Source organism: Mustela putorius, unplaced genomic scaffold (assembly GCF_011764305.1).
Source record: "Mustela putorius furo isolate JIRA1106 unplaced genomic scaffold, ASM1176430v1.1 tig00000174_pilon_pilon_pilon, whole genome shotgun sequence".
NCBI classification, from domain to species: Eukaryota; Metazoa; Chordata; class Mammalia; order Carnivora; family Mustelidae; genus Mustela; species Mustela putorius.
Genome location: NW_025421304.1, coordinates 17,995,061 through 18,010,450, shown reverse-complemented (window position 1 = coordinate 18,010,450; position 15,390 = coordinate 17,995,061). Strand labels below are relative to the sequence as shown.

At 59.1% G+C, this 15,390-nt stretch overlaps 1 protein-coding gene across 1 annotated transcript; it reads left to right on the top strand.

Annotated features, from left to right (window-relative positions):
• The first annotated feature begins 3,025 nt into the window (after window positions 1-3,025).
• DOK4 (docking protein 4) lies at window positions 3,026-15,385 on the top strand. Its single transcript, XM_004744250.3, has 9 exons — window positions 3,026-7,683; window positions 8,248-8,495; window positions 12,068-12,175; window positions 12,337-12,451; window positions 12,732-12,851; window positions 12,947-13,136; window positions 13,844-13,982; window positions 14,100-14,223; window positions 14,328-15,385. The coding sequence occupies exons 2-9, from the start codon at window positions 8,430-8,432 to the stop codon at window positions 14,444-14,446; spliced, it is 981 nt and encodes a 326-aa protein (XP_004744307.1). The 5' UTR covers window positions 3,026-7,683; window positions 8,248-8,429; the 3' UTR covers window positions 14,447-15,385.
• Window positions 15,386-15,390: the final 5 nt, after the last annotated feature.

Below are 15,390 nucleotides of genomic sequence, written 5' to 3'. Positions count from 1 at the left end.
GAGGTGGGGTGAAAAAAGGCCATTCCCCAAAGATCACATACTTAGGATTCTAATCTTATAACATTCTGGAAATAGAGTATAGAAATATAGTACAAAAATAGTATAGAAATAGAGAACAGATGGGTAGTTGCCCAGGGTGAAGGAGGGGATAGAGTGGGAGAGTGGGAGGGCAGGGGGTGTGGTTATAAAGGGCAACATGATGGATGGATCTTGGCAGTGACGGACACGTCTGTATCTTGACTGCTTCCGTGTCCATATCTGGGCTGTGATACTGTACAGTGGCACAGATGTCACCACTGAAGGAAACTGGGTAAAGGTACATGGATCTCTCTGGACTGGAGCTTACAATTTCACACGACTCTTCAACTGTCTCAGAATAAAAGGTTTCATTTTAAAAAATCTTTTTTTTTTAACTTTTTTTTTTTTTTTGACAGAGAGGGAGATCACAAGTAGGCAGACAGACAGGCAGTGAGAGAGGGGGAAGCAGGCTCCCTGCTGAGCAGAGAGCCTGATGTGGGGCTTGATTCCAGGACCCTGAGATCATGACGTGATGGAAAGCAGAGGCTTAACCCACTGAGCCACCTAGGTGCCCCTCATTTAAAATATATATATTTTTTTAATTTTTAAAAAAGAGTTTATTTATTTATTTGCCAGACAGAGATCACAAGTAGACAGAGAGGCAGGCAGAGAGAGAGGGAAGCAGGCTCCCTGCTGAGCAGAGAGCCAGATGTGGGGCTTGATGCCACAACCCTGGGATCATGACCTGAGCTGAAGGCAGATGCTTTAGCCCACTGAGCCACCCAGGTGCCTCTCATTAAAAAAATCTTAAGTGACAGTAGTCCACTTGGTGAGTGGATTGGGTGAAAATGATGAAGATAGAGAAGGAAGATATTTGTGAAACCCACTCTAGAGAAGATGCTTTTTTTTTTTTTTAAGTTTATTTCTTTAGACAGAGCGTGCGTGCATGTGTTTGCGTGTGCTCCTGTACTGGCAGGGGAGGGGCAAAGGGAGAGGGAGAGAGAGAACCTCAAGCAGATTCCCTGCTGAGCAGGCCCTGACCCCCATGCCCCTGAGACCATGACTCAAGCTGAAATCAATAATGGGACACCTAACCGACTGAGCCACCCAGGCACTCCGAGAAGATGCTTTTTTATCATGAATACTGTTGTTGTTGTTGACCAAAAGTCCTCCAGAGGTTTCTGTCAAAAACAGTTTGCTGTAATGGATCGAGTGCTGGGGGCTCTATCGGCCATGGTCTGAGGGAAAGCAGGTGGGGTCAAGTCTGGGAGATGCGTGGGGAGTTCAGAAGGGCGAGACCAGAAAGGCGAGACCTAGGCCAGACCCAGACCCAGCCCCAGCTTGGCCCGCAGGGACCAGGGCAGCAGTTTCCTCCTCTGGCCTTGTGGGGGAGGTTAGCTCGGGCCCACGGTAGGAGGCTGCCAGGGTCCTGGGGAGCACTCTTGGTGGTCCCCGGCACCATAAGGACTATCCAGGGAAATGGAAGCAGCCCTTTAAAAAGCTCCCCGGGGAAGCCTGGGTGAGGCTGAGGCCCTGTGTCTCTGGGGCAGGGGCATGGACGCCGTGGACGCCATGGGTGAGTGCCGAGGTGATTCTTGGCACTTCCATGCCTTAGGCCTGTCTCTCTGAGGACACCTGAACAAGGCTTGGACTTGGAGGTGTTTTCATCTCTCAGGGTTTCTGTTGTCCAGGTGCAGCCTTTCGTTTAGTTGTTGTTGTTGTTTCTGGGTGTTGTTTTGTTGTTTTTTGGTGGCAGCAAAGCTAGGTTTATTGAGCATTAGCACAAAGTGATGGTACAAAGCTCCGAGGAGGGAGGGGACACACAGAGGGAGGGGACACGAGGAGGGAGGGGACACGAGGATGGCCTTCTGTTTTGTATATTTGGTCTAAAGCTGTGGCTAGTGTGTGGCAGAATCACCTAGCTGCTTGAGAAAACAGAGTTCTGGGCGCTACTCCCAGAGATTCTGATTTCATGTGGGGTGGGGCAGAGGTTTGCATATCTAATAAGCTTCAGAGTGAAGCTGGTGATGACCCTTCTGGCCCCAGGAGCACACTTTGAGAACCACTGGTGCACGGGGTGGGGGCGGTGGCATTGTACAGACATGAAAACCAATGGGGTGAGGCCTTCCCACCCCAGGAAGTTCCCCGGGTCCTCATCCCTGCCCGGCTGAGAAGGCCTGTGGTTTGAGATTCCCCTGGACAAGCCACAGGGCACCGGCCCAACAGGCCTGAGGGGCAGGAGGTGAGTGCATGTGCTGGAGGGTGACAGCGAGGAATGGGGTTTGGACTTAAGGCCAAAGTCTCAGGGGGGACTGAGATTGGGGGTACTGGGTGTTCTGAGGGTAGAGCGGAGGCCAGGGGAGGCAGAGGCTGGCAGACTGCTAGAGGAACTGACCTTGGGGGTAGAGGTGCTGTTATGGCTCCCCGAGTGTGTGTGTGGAGGGTTGGGGGGACCGCTGAGGAGGCTGCGGGGAGGCTGGACTTGGAGGAACCTGGGAGACCTATTGGGGATAGGGGAGCAATGGGCGTGTGTGCGCGCGCGCAATTCCTGAAGGGATTGGGGGTTGAGATTTGGGGGCTGGAAGCTGTTCTAGGGTTCAGCTTTCAGGGTGGGGAGGTGATAGGAGGCTGGGATTGGGGACCCAGGGAGGGGTGGTGGGGCTGGGCGGGTTACCGAGGGCGAGCTGGGGGGGGGGCGGGGTCGGTAGTGGGTGTCCCGCGGCTCGGAGGAATACGGCGGGGGCGGGCCTCGGAGCGGCGGGGTGGGGCGGGCCCCGGGCGGCCGGGCGGCGGGGGCCACGCAGTCGAGTCTCCGCCGGAGCCAAGACCGGCGGCCGCGCCTCCCTCGAGCTCCCTACCCGGAGCCCGGGACGCCACCGCCCCGCTGCCCCCGCCGGCCGCGCCGTGACGCGGGCATGAGCCTGGCCCGCCGCCCGCCGAGCAAGCGCCCCGAACCCGGGCCTTGGCGCCCAGGTAACTTGGGGGGCGAGGCGGGAAGGGGGCCTTAGGCCGAGCCCGAGCCCGCGAGACCCTCAGGCGACCCCAGCTTGGGAACTCTCCAAGCTCATGGGACCTACCTACTCTGTCGGCGGAGGGGCCCTCAGGGACCCGCCCCCAAAATCCCTCCCCTGGATCCCCCGGGCCCCTGAAACTCTCCCCGAGCTCCACCTACCCCAGCTCTCTTCTCCAGGGAAGCCCAGGTCAGGGCCTGCCCTCACCCCTGCCCCACAATCGCCTTCGGAGAAGCCCAGGCTCCTGTGCTCGCTGCTCTGGGCCTGCCATCCCCAGGGGGAATATCCCAGCCCCCACCCTCCCCACTTTCCTGCTCCCCATGGGCTGCTGTCTCTCAGCCCCCCCAAACTCCAAGAGACTTCTCTACCCCAGCTGCCCACTGCCCACCCCCGCCTGCAAATGGTTGCTATCCTCCAGCTTGAAGCTCATGGCCAGCTCCCCTCCTTTCCTTGAACCTTCCTCCTGTGGCTCTGGGGGACAGTCAGCCTTCTCCCCCAGAGTCCCCAAGGCCCTGCTTCCAGTGAAATGTTTTCTGTCACTGCAAAGCGGGATGAGCAGAGGCTGAGCACCTGGGTGATGTGGGCAGAGCAGGGCCTCTGAGCCGGCCAGCACCAAGCAAGCTGCGGGGGCCGGTTAGTTGCCGGGATACTTGCATGGAGCATGGGCTTTAGGGGTCTGCAAGTCAAGGGCAGTGAGAGGCCCCGCAGGCTCCAAGGCAGTCCTTAGAGGCTGGTCTTGTTTAATACAGATTCTTTTTCTTGCCCCTTGCGAGAAAGCTGGGTCTCAAGCACAGGCCATTTCTACTCCTCTTCAGGGATGGGTTGTCAGGACCTGTGCCCCCTCCCACCCAGTTGCTTGCCTCTCTGTGCTTGGGCGCTGGTTACTTTTAGCTCTCCCTTCCTGGGCAGGGCACAACCCTGACCAAGGTGGGGCAGCCTGGCCAGGCCTGGACACAGTGTCAGCAGTATTCTGTCCCCTGAGGCAGCTTTGAACTGAACTGGGTCCGGGGTCTCGCTGTTTTTCCAGGAACAACAGCTTGCTGGCCTTGGCAGTCAGCCCTCTGAAAGCCCTGGGACCCAGCAAAGTGGGAGCCCATAGCTGCTGACACGCCTCTGGAAGTTGAGCTGGGTCCTGCCAGGTGGATATGGTTGATGGTGGGAGGAAGGATGAGAAGGACAAATGCTGGAGAGAATTAGCTTTCAGGCCCCAGTTACTGAGCACCTTCTCTGCACTAGGCACCAGTCTGTGCCCTGGGATGGAGCTACGTATAACTAGACTGACAAGGCACTGATGTTCTAGAGTGTTCTAGGAGACTGAGAACAGCCAAGTAGGAAAGGAATAAATAGATGAAGGAACAAGACAATTCTGTAGTGATGTGTGTGATGGATAGAGACTGACTGGCAGGCTTCTTTGGCCAGGTTGGTCAGGGAAGCCCTCTAGGAGGAGGTGACATTTGAGCTGAGACCTGAATGAGGCGGTGGAATGAACCTTGGACCGTCTGAGGGAACAGTGTTGTAGGTGTGGAACAGCAACTGTGGGGTTCCCGCATGGGGAGGATTTAGGCATCTTGAGGAACAGATAGGAGGCCATGCACATGAGCAGCAAGGAAATGTGGCCAGAGGGGTGGGCGAGGGACCAGGAGAGAGCAGAGCGGTGGTGTGTGCCCCGTAGCATCACTTTCCCAACCTAAGGGCCCAGGACACCATGGCTGTTCCGATGTTCCCTCCTCCCTCTGTTCCTCTCTGTCCAGGTCTGTCTTTGCCACCCACCTTGGGTAAGACCTGTATTGTTTGAGTTGGTGGTTCCCCATGAGGGGTTTTCAGGGGTGGAGGCAGAGGGTGGAAGGGGAGAATCCTCTCCTGGCTCCTGCTGACAAACATACCAGGGCAGAGGGGACCTGAGTACAGGTGATGCGAGATGTCCCTGGTGCCAGAGAGAATCCTGCGATAGGATCTTTGCCAGGGGGCGAGACAGCTAGATGACAGCTTGTCCAGGTAGGGCTGTCCTTGAAGCCCTGATAAGATCCTATCTGGCATGGGGCGGGGAGGCCCAGCCAGGCAGGCAGCCGCTCCTACTCAGCCATTGGCTGCCACCAGCAGCAAGTAGCCTCTGTTCTGGAGCCAAAGCCTCCAGGCAGAATCCAGGTGCGGGGAGGGAGTGCTTAGAGCTGGCTGTCCTAGGGGGGCAGGTGGGCAGGGGGCACCCTGTCCCGCAGCTCTGCTGGGCACCAGGGAGTATCCCTGCCCCTGCCCCCGCCCCCCAGGACACCTGCCCTTCCTGGGGAGACCTGGGGAAAGGGGCCTTGGAGTCTGGCTCTCTCTGGACAGGAGCCCTTGGTGGCCTGGCTCAGGGTGGGTCCTGTCTCTCGTTGATTGGCCATGTTGATGCCAAACTGGGTAGGGGGAATGGGGTGGCCCTGCTCCCCTCCTGCAGGACTGAGGGGGCTGCTGGGTACTCTGCTTAGGTTTTCTGGTTGTTGAGAGTGGAGCTTCCAGGTTTGAGACCTCAGGCCTTGAATGAGTGGGGCATTCTTCCCAGCTGCGGGCGGGCTCATGAGAGGCAGAGCAGATGGTACCGCTCATCAGTGATGGGGAAAGTGGCCTCAGCCTTGTTCCTGGCCTTCCCAGCAACAGTGCTACACTCCTTGATGCCCCTGTGGACAGGGCACAGGCCCTGTGGGCACCCCCTCTCCAGCTTCATGCAGTGCAGTCCCTCAGGGGGATGTGTGTGTGCTGGGTTCTGATCCCACTGCCTGTCAGATTTGTGGGTCCACCTGTTGGCCTTTCCCCCCTCCCCTTTGCTGTACCACCATGGGTCCCGGGCTGGGTCTTGGTCTTGCAAACTCCACTAGGGACTGAGTGCGGCCAGGTGAGCTGCCAAGCCTTTTGCCACCCAGGCTTCCTGTGGAATTTTGCTCTTTTGCTGGTTTATTTCTGCGGGGCTGACTCTAGGGCTTGGGGAATGGACCTGTGCTTGGACAAACACAGCAGTGGTGCTCCTGAGAGTGTAGCATCACAGTCACCTGGGCAGGTAGCCGGTTGGTGGAGCCCTGACAAGAGGCCTGCGCCAGGCAGGTGGAAGGTTTGGTTTTGGCGGTTTCACAGCATTCGAAATAAAAATAGCCTTAGTTTTTAAGGCAGAAGCTCTGGGTCCCAAGTGGGCAGACAGGTGCCCATGGATTTATTTCCTCTTTTAAAGTAGGTGGATTTATTCTCATTTTTTTACTGATGGGGAAACTGAGGCACAGAGAAGCAAAGTGGGTGCCCAGAGCTTCCAGGCCACTAGATTCACATTCCTGACTGTGCCACTCCCCAGACGGCCTTGAGTGGACTCAGAGGCCTTGTGGCCAGTGGCCAGCCTGCTGTCATCTTGGAGAGGAATTGTAGGGAGCTGGTCCTGGCCATGGGGGCAAGGCAGCCCCACGGGAAGGCAGTAGCAGAGAAGCTGGGAAAACTTACCAGTCCCTGCTGGCCAGAGCCCAGGTGTGGCAGGGCTGTTTGGGATCAGTGCTGGGGAGGGGACCCTAGGCAAGCAGAGCCCTTGGGTGTCCCATCTGGGAGGGTCCTGGGCCCCAGAAGGCTGGGATAGAGGGAGTGAGTGGGCAGAGAGGCAGCTGAGGGTGTGCGGAGGAGGCTGTCAGGTGCAAATAGGCTAGGGGAGCAATCCCCTCTCCGCCCCTCCCCTTGTTTGTGTGTGCCCACTGGGGTAGGCCCATCTGTTCCTTGTTAGGGACTCCACAGACAGTCCTCCCAGAGAGTAATTAATGCCGCGTTGCTGGCAGATCCAGTAGCACGCCAGCCCCAGGGCTTCATCCTGGTAGCACAGATGCCCAGCTGACCCCAGAAATGCTGCTCTGTTCCCACCTAGCAATCCTGGAGACACGGTGTGTGGGTAGGTGGCGGTGGGGGAGGCACGGTGCCGGCCAGACCCTGCTGCTGTGTCTGGGTGGCAGAGAGGGTTTCGGTGCTGGTAGGCAGCCAGAGATGGCCACAGGACCTTCTTACCACCCTGGGCCTGCCTTCATCCATCGCCTGCTCTGACACTTCTCATTCATTGTTGGCTGCGCCCTAGACTTGCGGTGTGACCTTAGCCATGCTGCTTATCCTTTCTGGAGAATTTTCTTTTCCCCATCTGTAGAATGGGTGTGTTGGGCTGCGTCATTACTGAGACAGCCCTGCCTCCCCTTGTCTGAGTCCCAGCTATGTGTTTATCTGCCCACTTCTGAGCGGCCCTGCTGGCATCCCCTTCCCGCCACCACCCCCCACCACTCCGTGTTGACTTCCCCTTGGTGCTCCTCCTGGCTCTCTGGCTGTGTCCTCAGCCCCAGAGGCAGTCCCCAGAGCCAGATGACTGCCGGTTCTCTCTGTAATTAACCCCTGCCCATGCCCAGAACGAGGGGCGCTGCATTCCCTGTGCCCTGCGCAGACCAGCCGGTTTTCCTAGCACAGGGCCGGGCCGAGGTGACTGCCTCCACAGTGGCCACCTCCAGCCGGCCCAGCACATTCCTCAGGCTTATCTGGGGGCCCGCCCCGCCGGACTCTGCCCTCCCACCCAGGAAGCAGCACCCAGCGGAGCTGCTGAAGAGTTCCAGGGGCCGGGAGGAGAGCCTGAGTGGGCTTGGTTCGCAGCCTGCCTGGGGCTGGAGAGAAGCAGGTATAGAGTGGGGTGGGGCAGAGGGGCTTCGGGGAGGGGGTCTGTTGAGCCTGACCAAGCAAATTGTCCTAAAGGAACCCCAGGGAGTGTGGGGTTCACTTGATCCCAGACTCTGTGCCATCTCCGGGGAACCCCTGCCTCCCCTCTCTTGGAAGGCTCTCCTGTGAGGTTCCTGAGCATAGGAGGGGGGCCAGGCCCTGGGCCCCTCAACGGGAGTCCACTCCAGAGTTGTAACGGGAGATGGGACGGGACTGCAGCTCCCAGGCCACCTCCCTCGGTCCCCAGCTCCACAGCGGGAGCCAGTGCCAGTCCTCCCAGGAAGGGGTTAACCGCCAGTCCCAGCCGTGAGGGAGGGGACTGGGCTGGACCATTTTCCTCGCTGCTTGCCTCCACCTCGGTTTTCCTGAATGGTTCTGCCGTCCCGGGGTGGGGAGGGAAGGGAAGGAAGGAGGGCGGGGGGAGGGAGGGAGGGAGGAGTGTGGGAAGAGGAAGGAAAAAGGAGCGAGACAGCCAGGGGAAGAGAAAGATGTCACTGTCTAATCTCCCTGTCATTTTCATTTCCAGCAGGCGCCGGGCAGAGGAGCTGCTAGAACAATGCTGAGGCGGACGAGGTGAGGAGCGGCCGGCGCGGCCCCCCCGACGGAGCGTCGGGAACAGGTGATCGGAGGAGCCGGAACCCCCGGCCACCTGGGCAGCCCTCCCCGCGCCCGCCCGGCGCCCCGGAGCCCCAGGTCGGGGGGGCAGCCATGGCGACCAATTTCAACGACATCGTCAAGCAAGGCTACGTGAAGATGAAGAGCAGGAAGCTGGGGGTGAGCGGCGGGGCGGGGTGGGGGGGGGCTGGCCGGAGTCCGGGGGGCGGGGTGGGGGGGGGTGCCCGCGGGGCCGGCGTCGCGCACTTGTGGTCTCGAGGCTTCTGGCCGGCGGCCGCCCCGCATGTGCCGCCCGCGCCCCCGCCGGCCTGGCCGGCGTCCCAGCAGCCGGGTCAGCGGTGGCCGCCGACGGGCAGGCGGCTCCCCGGCCATTGTTGAAGTTGCGGCTCGGCCGGCGGCGGCGGGAGCGGCGGGAGCTGCGGTGCCGCGTCGGAGCCCGAGACCCACCTCGTACTTCCCCTGGCCGCCCGCGGGCCGCCGCCGCCGCCGCCGCCTCGCTTCCCCGCCTCTCCCCTCCCCTCTCCTGGCCTCTTTTCTTTTAAGTCCCTCGTCTCCCCCAGCTGCCCGGGGCTTTCTGTGTGCGGGCCCTTGTGCATTTATCTTAGTTATTGCTTTCACTGTTAAAAAGAAGTGTTTCCAGCGGAGAGTGGTCGGCGGTGGGGCAGGGCAGGGGTGGGAGGGCGCAGAGGTTGGGAAGCTGGTATTTATGTGGTTTATGAATGGGAACTGAGGGCAGGATGGCCTGTGGCTCTGGGACAGGCTGCTTTTATCCGAGTTGTTGGCGGTGACTCCTTGCTCACTTGCGGGGTGCTTGGCCCGGAGCTGGGGGCTCAAAGGGTCTGTGGGTATGAGGCCTCAGACACACCTTACCGTGATCCTGGTGTGGATGGCCTCCCCCCCTCCTCCCCAGAGGGCCTGAGGAGGGCCTCCTGGGACCAACATAATAATCTTGGTGAGGTTGTCCTAGAACTGCCTCTATTCCCCTGCTGACCCTCCCCCACCTCCAATGAGGGGTCCTGGTAGCCGCACCCTCCCCAGTAGGAAGGTAACCTCTTGAAAGCGGTGGCCCAAGTCTGTGCTTCTTCCCGGTCTCCTGTCTCTTTCTTCCTCCCCTCCCCCATTGCCCCGGTGGGGGTGGGGTGGGATCAGACTGCTCAAGGCTTCCTTGGCTCAGCCTGAATGAGGTGGAGGAGGAATAGGGCTCTGATAGGGCTTCCCTGCCTGGATCGCAGACGGAACAGGACTAGCCTTGTAGAGGGATGGTTCTTGCCTTGTAGAGGGATGGTTCTTGCTGGTCCTCCCCTCCTGTGGCCTTAGGCAGGGGGTGGCAATGGGGTGTGTTCTGTCCTGGCTGAGTGCAATGGCCGAGCTGGGGGCCTGTCAGGAAGCTTAGCTGGATTTGAATTTGTATCCCAGCCTGGGTTCCAGCCCAGAAGATGGGGCCCTGATGGGCATCACCTGCCTTGCTGTTGTGCTGAGAGAGGGATGGAGCCCATTTGGAGCACAGAACAAGGAGAGAAGCTGAAAGCTGAGGTGGGGGACCAAGGGAATAGGGGCCCAGCTTCTAGGATGGGTCTTCCTTCCTGTGGACCCAGGGGCCAGCTGGGCCACGGCCCTGTATAGGTAGAGCTTACCAGAAAGGGATGCCCCTTGAGGCAGCCACTTGGGCTCAGTATCAGACCTGTTCCAGGAGACCTGGGAACCAAGTGGCCTACAGGTGGGCAGCCAGAGGAGGAGCTGGGAGCCTGGGTGTGGCTGGCAAGGCCGAGTTTGGGTCTCCCTCTATCTGGGGGGATTCAGCTTCCCCCCGCAGGCCTGATGTGAGGGGCTCAGCCCCCTAGCCATTCTTGTCCCAGGGTGGCTCTTGTCTCAGCTCCCAAAGGTGAGCTGGGAGGGGCGGAAAGAACCGGCGAGCAGACCCCGCCAGGGCCTTCCTCTGGCAGAGCTGTGGTAGAGTGTTTCTGGTTCTGAAGTGCTGATCAAAGACCAGGAGAAGTGGGGAAGGAGGGCTCTTGAGCATAGTGGCTCCCTGGGGCTGTGCATGCGTGTGTGTGTGTGTGTGTGTGTGTGTGTGTGTAACCAAGCAACCAGGGTGCTCAGGCCCCTGGGCCTTCTGCCCCAACATTGCAGGCTGCACGGAGCCCAAGCTGGCATATCTGGGTGGGCTGCCTTCGTTCACTCCTCCATCCATTCATTCATGAGCTCCTCGTATGGTCACTCACTTGTTCAGCAGAGCTGTGCTAGCAAGGTTGCCAGGATGGGAGGGAAGAGTGTGAGACTAGAATACAGCCTCTGTCCTAAAGGAGCTTCCCAGCAGAGAGCTGAGGCTGCTGCGGTTTGGGTGGACAGGCCAGGGCGGGAGCCAGGGCCACGGGTACGGGGACAGAGATGCCTCCTATAGTCCCAGATAGGAGCCATTAATGGCCTGGTTCTAAGTGGCTTCTTGGCATGGGGGCCGCCTAGGCCCACCAGGCCTGGGGTCCTGCCTGTCCAGGACCTGGTGTACGCGTGGCAGAGCAGAGCATGGAGGGGCTGTGGGATTGGGGCTGTGGGCCCCTTGCTTCCTCCACTCTGCTCTGGCAGCCCTCAGGCTCCCTACAGTTTGCCAGTGGGAGAGTGAACCAGAGATTCCTTGCTAGTGGGCTCTGCCAGGCTTCTGGAGAGCTTGCTGGTGGTGGGTGCATCCCAGCCAGACTCTGGGCTGGAAGAGCGCCTGGGATGGAGGGGGCCAGGAAGGGCCAGCAGCCTGGGCAGGTGGCTAGGCCAACCCTTATGGGGTTTGACAAGCAGTTTGCCCCGTAGCCTGGAGTGTGGTCAGCATCCTGCACCCTGTTCCTTATGTGTCTGGAGTAGTGTGTAATGCTACAGGAAATGTAGGTGGCTTTAGGCAAAGGGTCATTGGCAGTGGTTGGACAGGAGGGAAACTTGCCTGGAGAGGCACTGTGCTCTGGGATAACCCCAGGTTCTAGACTCTGCCCCTTTATCTGTGAGAGCCTCTGGTGTCCCAGCTGGAACAGGGAACGAATCCTTGGCCCCCCACACTCCAGGGCCTCAGAACAAAGAAGGGGCAGGCAGAGATTCGAGGGGCAGGTATGATGCCCATCCAGAGCCCTCTGCTGGCTCCGAGAACAAGGGCTGGGGCGATGTGCAGGCCATAAGCCCCAGCAAGGGTCTATCCCTGCCCCTAGGACACTCCTCCATCGTGGCTGGCACAGAGGAGCCCTAGACAGAATGTTTATTTCATGGGCTCTGAGTATCAGCTCTGGGCCTAGCCAGCCTTTTTAAGATAACGGTTCCACCATTGTATCAGCTGGGACTTAACTTTTTGGTGCCTCAGTTGCCCCTTCTGTGAAGGGCAGATGATAAACCAACCTCAAGAGGGACCTGAGGTTAACTGTGAGGAGCACTAAGAAGTACAAATCAGAAGCATTCAGTATGTGGTGGCTGTTTATATTAAGCTTAGAGCCAAACGCACAGTACATGGTGATTCAGAGCACCATTTGGGGAACAGCCTTTCAGAGCCAGTGAAGAAACAAACCCCTATTTTCTCAATTCGGGGAGGGGGCGTCAATGCCAGTGGTGTTCGCCTTCCCCAGGTTTTCTCCTGGGTGGGTCTCTGGGGAAGGCTGTGTAGCACTGCCCCCTGTGGTAGGCAAGGGTAATTTCAGGGTCATGTTGGGTGGGAGCGGTCACGGGAGCCCTGATCCCCTTGCCATCTCGCCACCTCGCAGATCTACCGGAGGTGCTGGCTGGTGTTCCGGAAATCCTCTAGCAAGGGGCCCCAGCGGCTGGAGAAGTATCCCGATGAGAAGTCCGTGTGCCTCCGAGGCTGCCCCAAGGTTAGGGGTCTTGGGCCCTAACTGGCCCAGGCTGTAAGCAGTGATGATTTGCAGAGTCCTGAGGTCTGGGAGCACCCTCCTGGGGGTGGCATAACTTGGGGGGCAGGGATGTAGTGGGAGGCGCGCCAGCCTGCCTTAGTCCCTTGTGGATGCTGTCCCAGGTGACCGAGATCAGCAACGTCAAGTGTGTCACAAGGCTCCCCAAGGAGACCAAGAGGCAGGCGGTGGCCATCATATTCACTGACGACTCGGCACGTACCTTCACCTGCGACTCAGGTGAGGAGCTGGGGCTGAAGGCTTCCATCCATCCATCCTGCCCCGGGCCAGTCATGGTCCAGTGGTCCAGCGGGGAGGAGGCAGAGCAGGACCAGCCCCAGCTTGGTATGATGTGTGGGGGTGAAAGTAGGGGAGGAAGCAGGTCCCCAGGACAAGGCGAAACAGGCCAAATCCACTGGCCTTGTCCTCCCTGCCCTGCACAGCGGGACACTTCAGGCTGAGGCAGATAGGGTGGGCTGCTGGGGGACCCTGGGCTGGCATGAGGTACCACTTTCTCTAGAGCTGGAGGCAGAGGAATGGTACAAGACGCTGTCCGTGGAGTGTCTGGGTTCACGACTCAACGACATCAGTCTGGGAGAGCCAGACCTCCTGGCCCCAGGAGTGCAGTGTGAGCAGACAGGTGAGGTCTGGTGCTGGCAGGTGGCCGGGAGGAGAGGGGGAGGGAGGAGAGTCCTCCCCTAGGGAGGCTCCAGGCCTGCTCCTCTCCCACTCCAGACCGCTTCAACGTCTTCCTCTTGCCCTGCCCCAACCTGGATGTGTATGGCGAGTGCAAGCTGCAGATCACCCACGAGAACATCTACCTCTGGGACATACACAACCCCCGCGTGAAGCTTGTCTCGTGGCCCCTCTGCTCACTGCGTCGCTATGGCCGGGATGCCACACGCTTTACCTTTGAGGCTGGCCGGTAGGACACTCTCGCCTCCCCCTACCCTGACCCACTGTGGTATGTTGTTGGCTGCCATTCACTCTGTCACACATGGTGCTGGGAGCTTTAGTTCTTTATCAGCATAGAAAACCAGAAGGGAACCTAAGATTCCCATTTTACAGCTGACAACATTGAGGCTCATGCCAGCCAGGTCGAGTGCAGCTGTTTACCAAAAGTCAAACTGTTTGTGCTCAAGTCAGAGCTGGTGCTGGTGCTTAGAGGTGTGGACCAAGGCTTTGTTTCTTCACTGTCAAATAGGGGATCATAAAAGTACCCACTCTATAGAATGATGGTGAGGATTGGGTAACCTAGAACTTGAACTCTGGAGCCAGCGGGCCCAGACTTACATTGTGCGTGATCCTCTGTATAACCTGGCTTCGGTTACCAACCTTCTTGTGTGCCTGTTTACTCATCTGCAAAATGGTTTGAGAAAACTTGGAATAGAGGAAACTGTGCCGGTACACAGACCAGAGGGTGAGAGAGAAGGCTGAGTGGGCGGAGTCTTATAAAGCACTGAGCTCCTCTGGGACCCAGAAACTGCCAGGCAGGTTGGGGCTGTGTAGACAGCCCCACCTGCTCCCCAGAGGGCACAGGATGCAGCCATCGGGTGGTGCCGGAGCGCCTGGCCAAACATGTGTGTAACCCAGTCCCCAATACCTCGCCCTCTGTGCCTCTCGCGTGCCTAGGATGTGCGATGCTGGGGAAGGGCTGTACACCTTTCAGACCCAGGAAGGGGAACAGATCTACCAAAGGGTCCACAGTGCCACCCTGGCCATTGCTGAGCAACACAAGCGTGTCCTGCTAGAGATGGAGAAGAATGTGCGGGTGAGGCTCCGGGAGTCAGCCAGTCTGGGGTGCCGGTGAGGCTGGAGGGTGGGCATCTAGGAGGGAGCCACGGCCCCCAGAGCTAATGGGAGGGACCCGCCCTTCTCCACCCCACAGCTGCTGAACAAGGGCACGGAACACTACTCGTACCCCTGCACGCCCACCACCATGCTGCCCCGCAGCGCCTACTGGCACCACATCACAGGCTCCCAGAATATCGCTGAGGCCTCTAGTTATGCCGGTGAGTCCCTGTGGGGCCCCCTGCTCCCTGGCCACCAGGATCTGCGGAAGACGGGGGCCTGCTGACCTGCACCCAAAGGCCTGAGCCTGCCTCTGTATCCACAGGTGAGGGGTATGGGGCAGCCCAGGCCAGCTCAGAAACAGACCTCCTCAACCGATTCATCCTGCTAAAGCCAAAGCCCAGCCAGGGGGACAGCAGCGAGGCCAAGACCCCAGCCCAGTGACGGCAGGGCTGGTGCATGGCAAGGACTGCTGTGGGCCCTGTGGTAGGGCCGCCTGCAGCCTACTGAGGACAGCCTTGGGGGGCTGCTGGCCAAGAGCCTGGAAAAACGGAGCAAGTGGTCCTTTCCCTCCTCCCACGGGTGAGGCTGGACCAAGGCACAGGGCTGGCCACACCAACAGAGCATGTGCAAGGGGCTGGAGCTACTGTGGGACTATATACTATTAATGATTTTAATATATATGGCTTATGACATATTCTATATTAATGAGATTCCCCCCCCACCTACACATTTTTTAATCCCATGACCAGGTCCCAGTCAGGCTGTTTTTGAACATGAGGGCAGCTGTTCCTGTCCTCTGTGGGAAGCCCTCCCTTTCCCCCCACTGCCTGGACGCGCTGGAGCTGCTGGGGCCTGAGGTGGTAGCCAGCTCTCCCCAGGCAGCCCAGCGGCTACAATGGCAGGTGGCTCTCCCTTCCTCTGGGCCTGGAGCAGCAAAGGAAGGATCTGAGCTTCTATGGTGCCACTCGGCAGCCTTGCACTTGGGAGTTTTAAACAGAGATGACATCTGGTTGATACCTCACGTGAAAATCTGGTTTTAAAATGTAGTTTTTGCCAAGACTCCTTCCTGCTTAGTATGCTCAGAAGATACCCCAGGGCCAGGGGTGCTGGTTCCCTCAGCCAGGCAGAGGGTGGCCAGTCCCAAGCTCTTCCCTGCCTGAGGGCTGGCCGGGGAAGGCAGGACTGCTGTGGGGAGCACCCCTGCTGCCCCCTCTCACTGACCGAGGGCAGGCGAGGGCCCAGCAGAGGGAGCCCCTCTGCCCAGTTTGGCCACCCTCTGGTCAGCCTAAAGCACTCAGAAACGGAGCCCTTCCCACTTCCTCTTCCCCACATGGTGCTGAGGCTCCCTGCTGAAATGCAATTAAAGCAATTGATTTTCTAGTGCT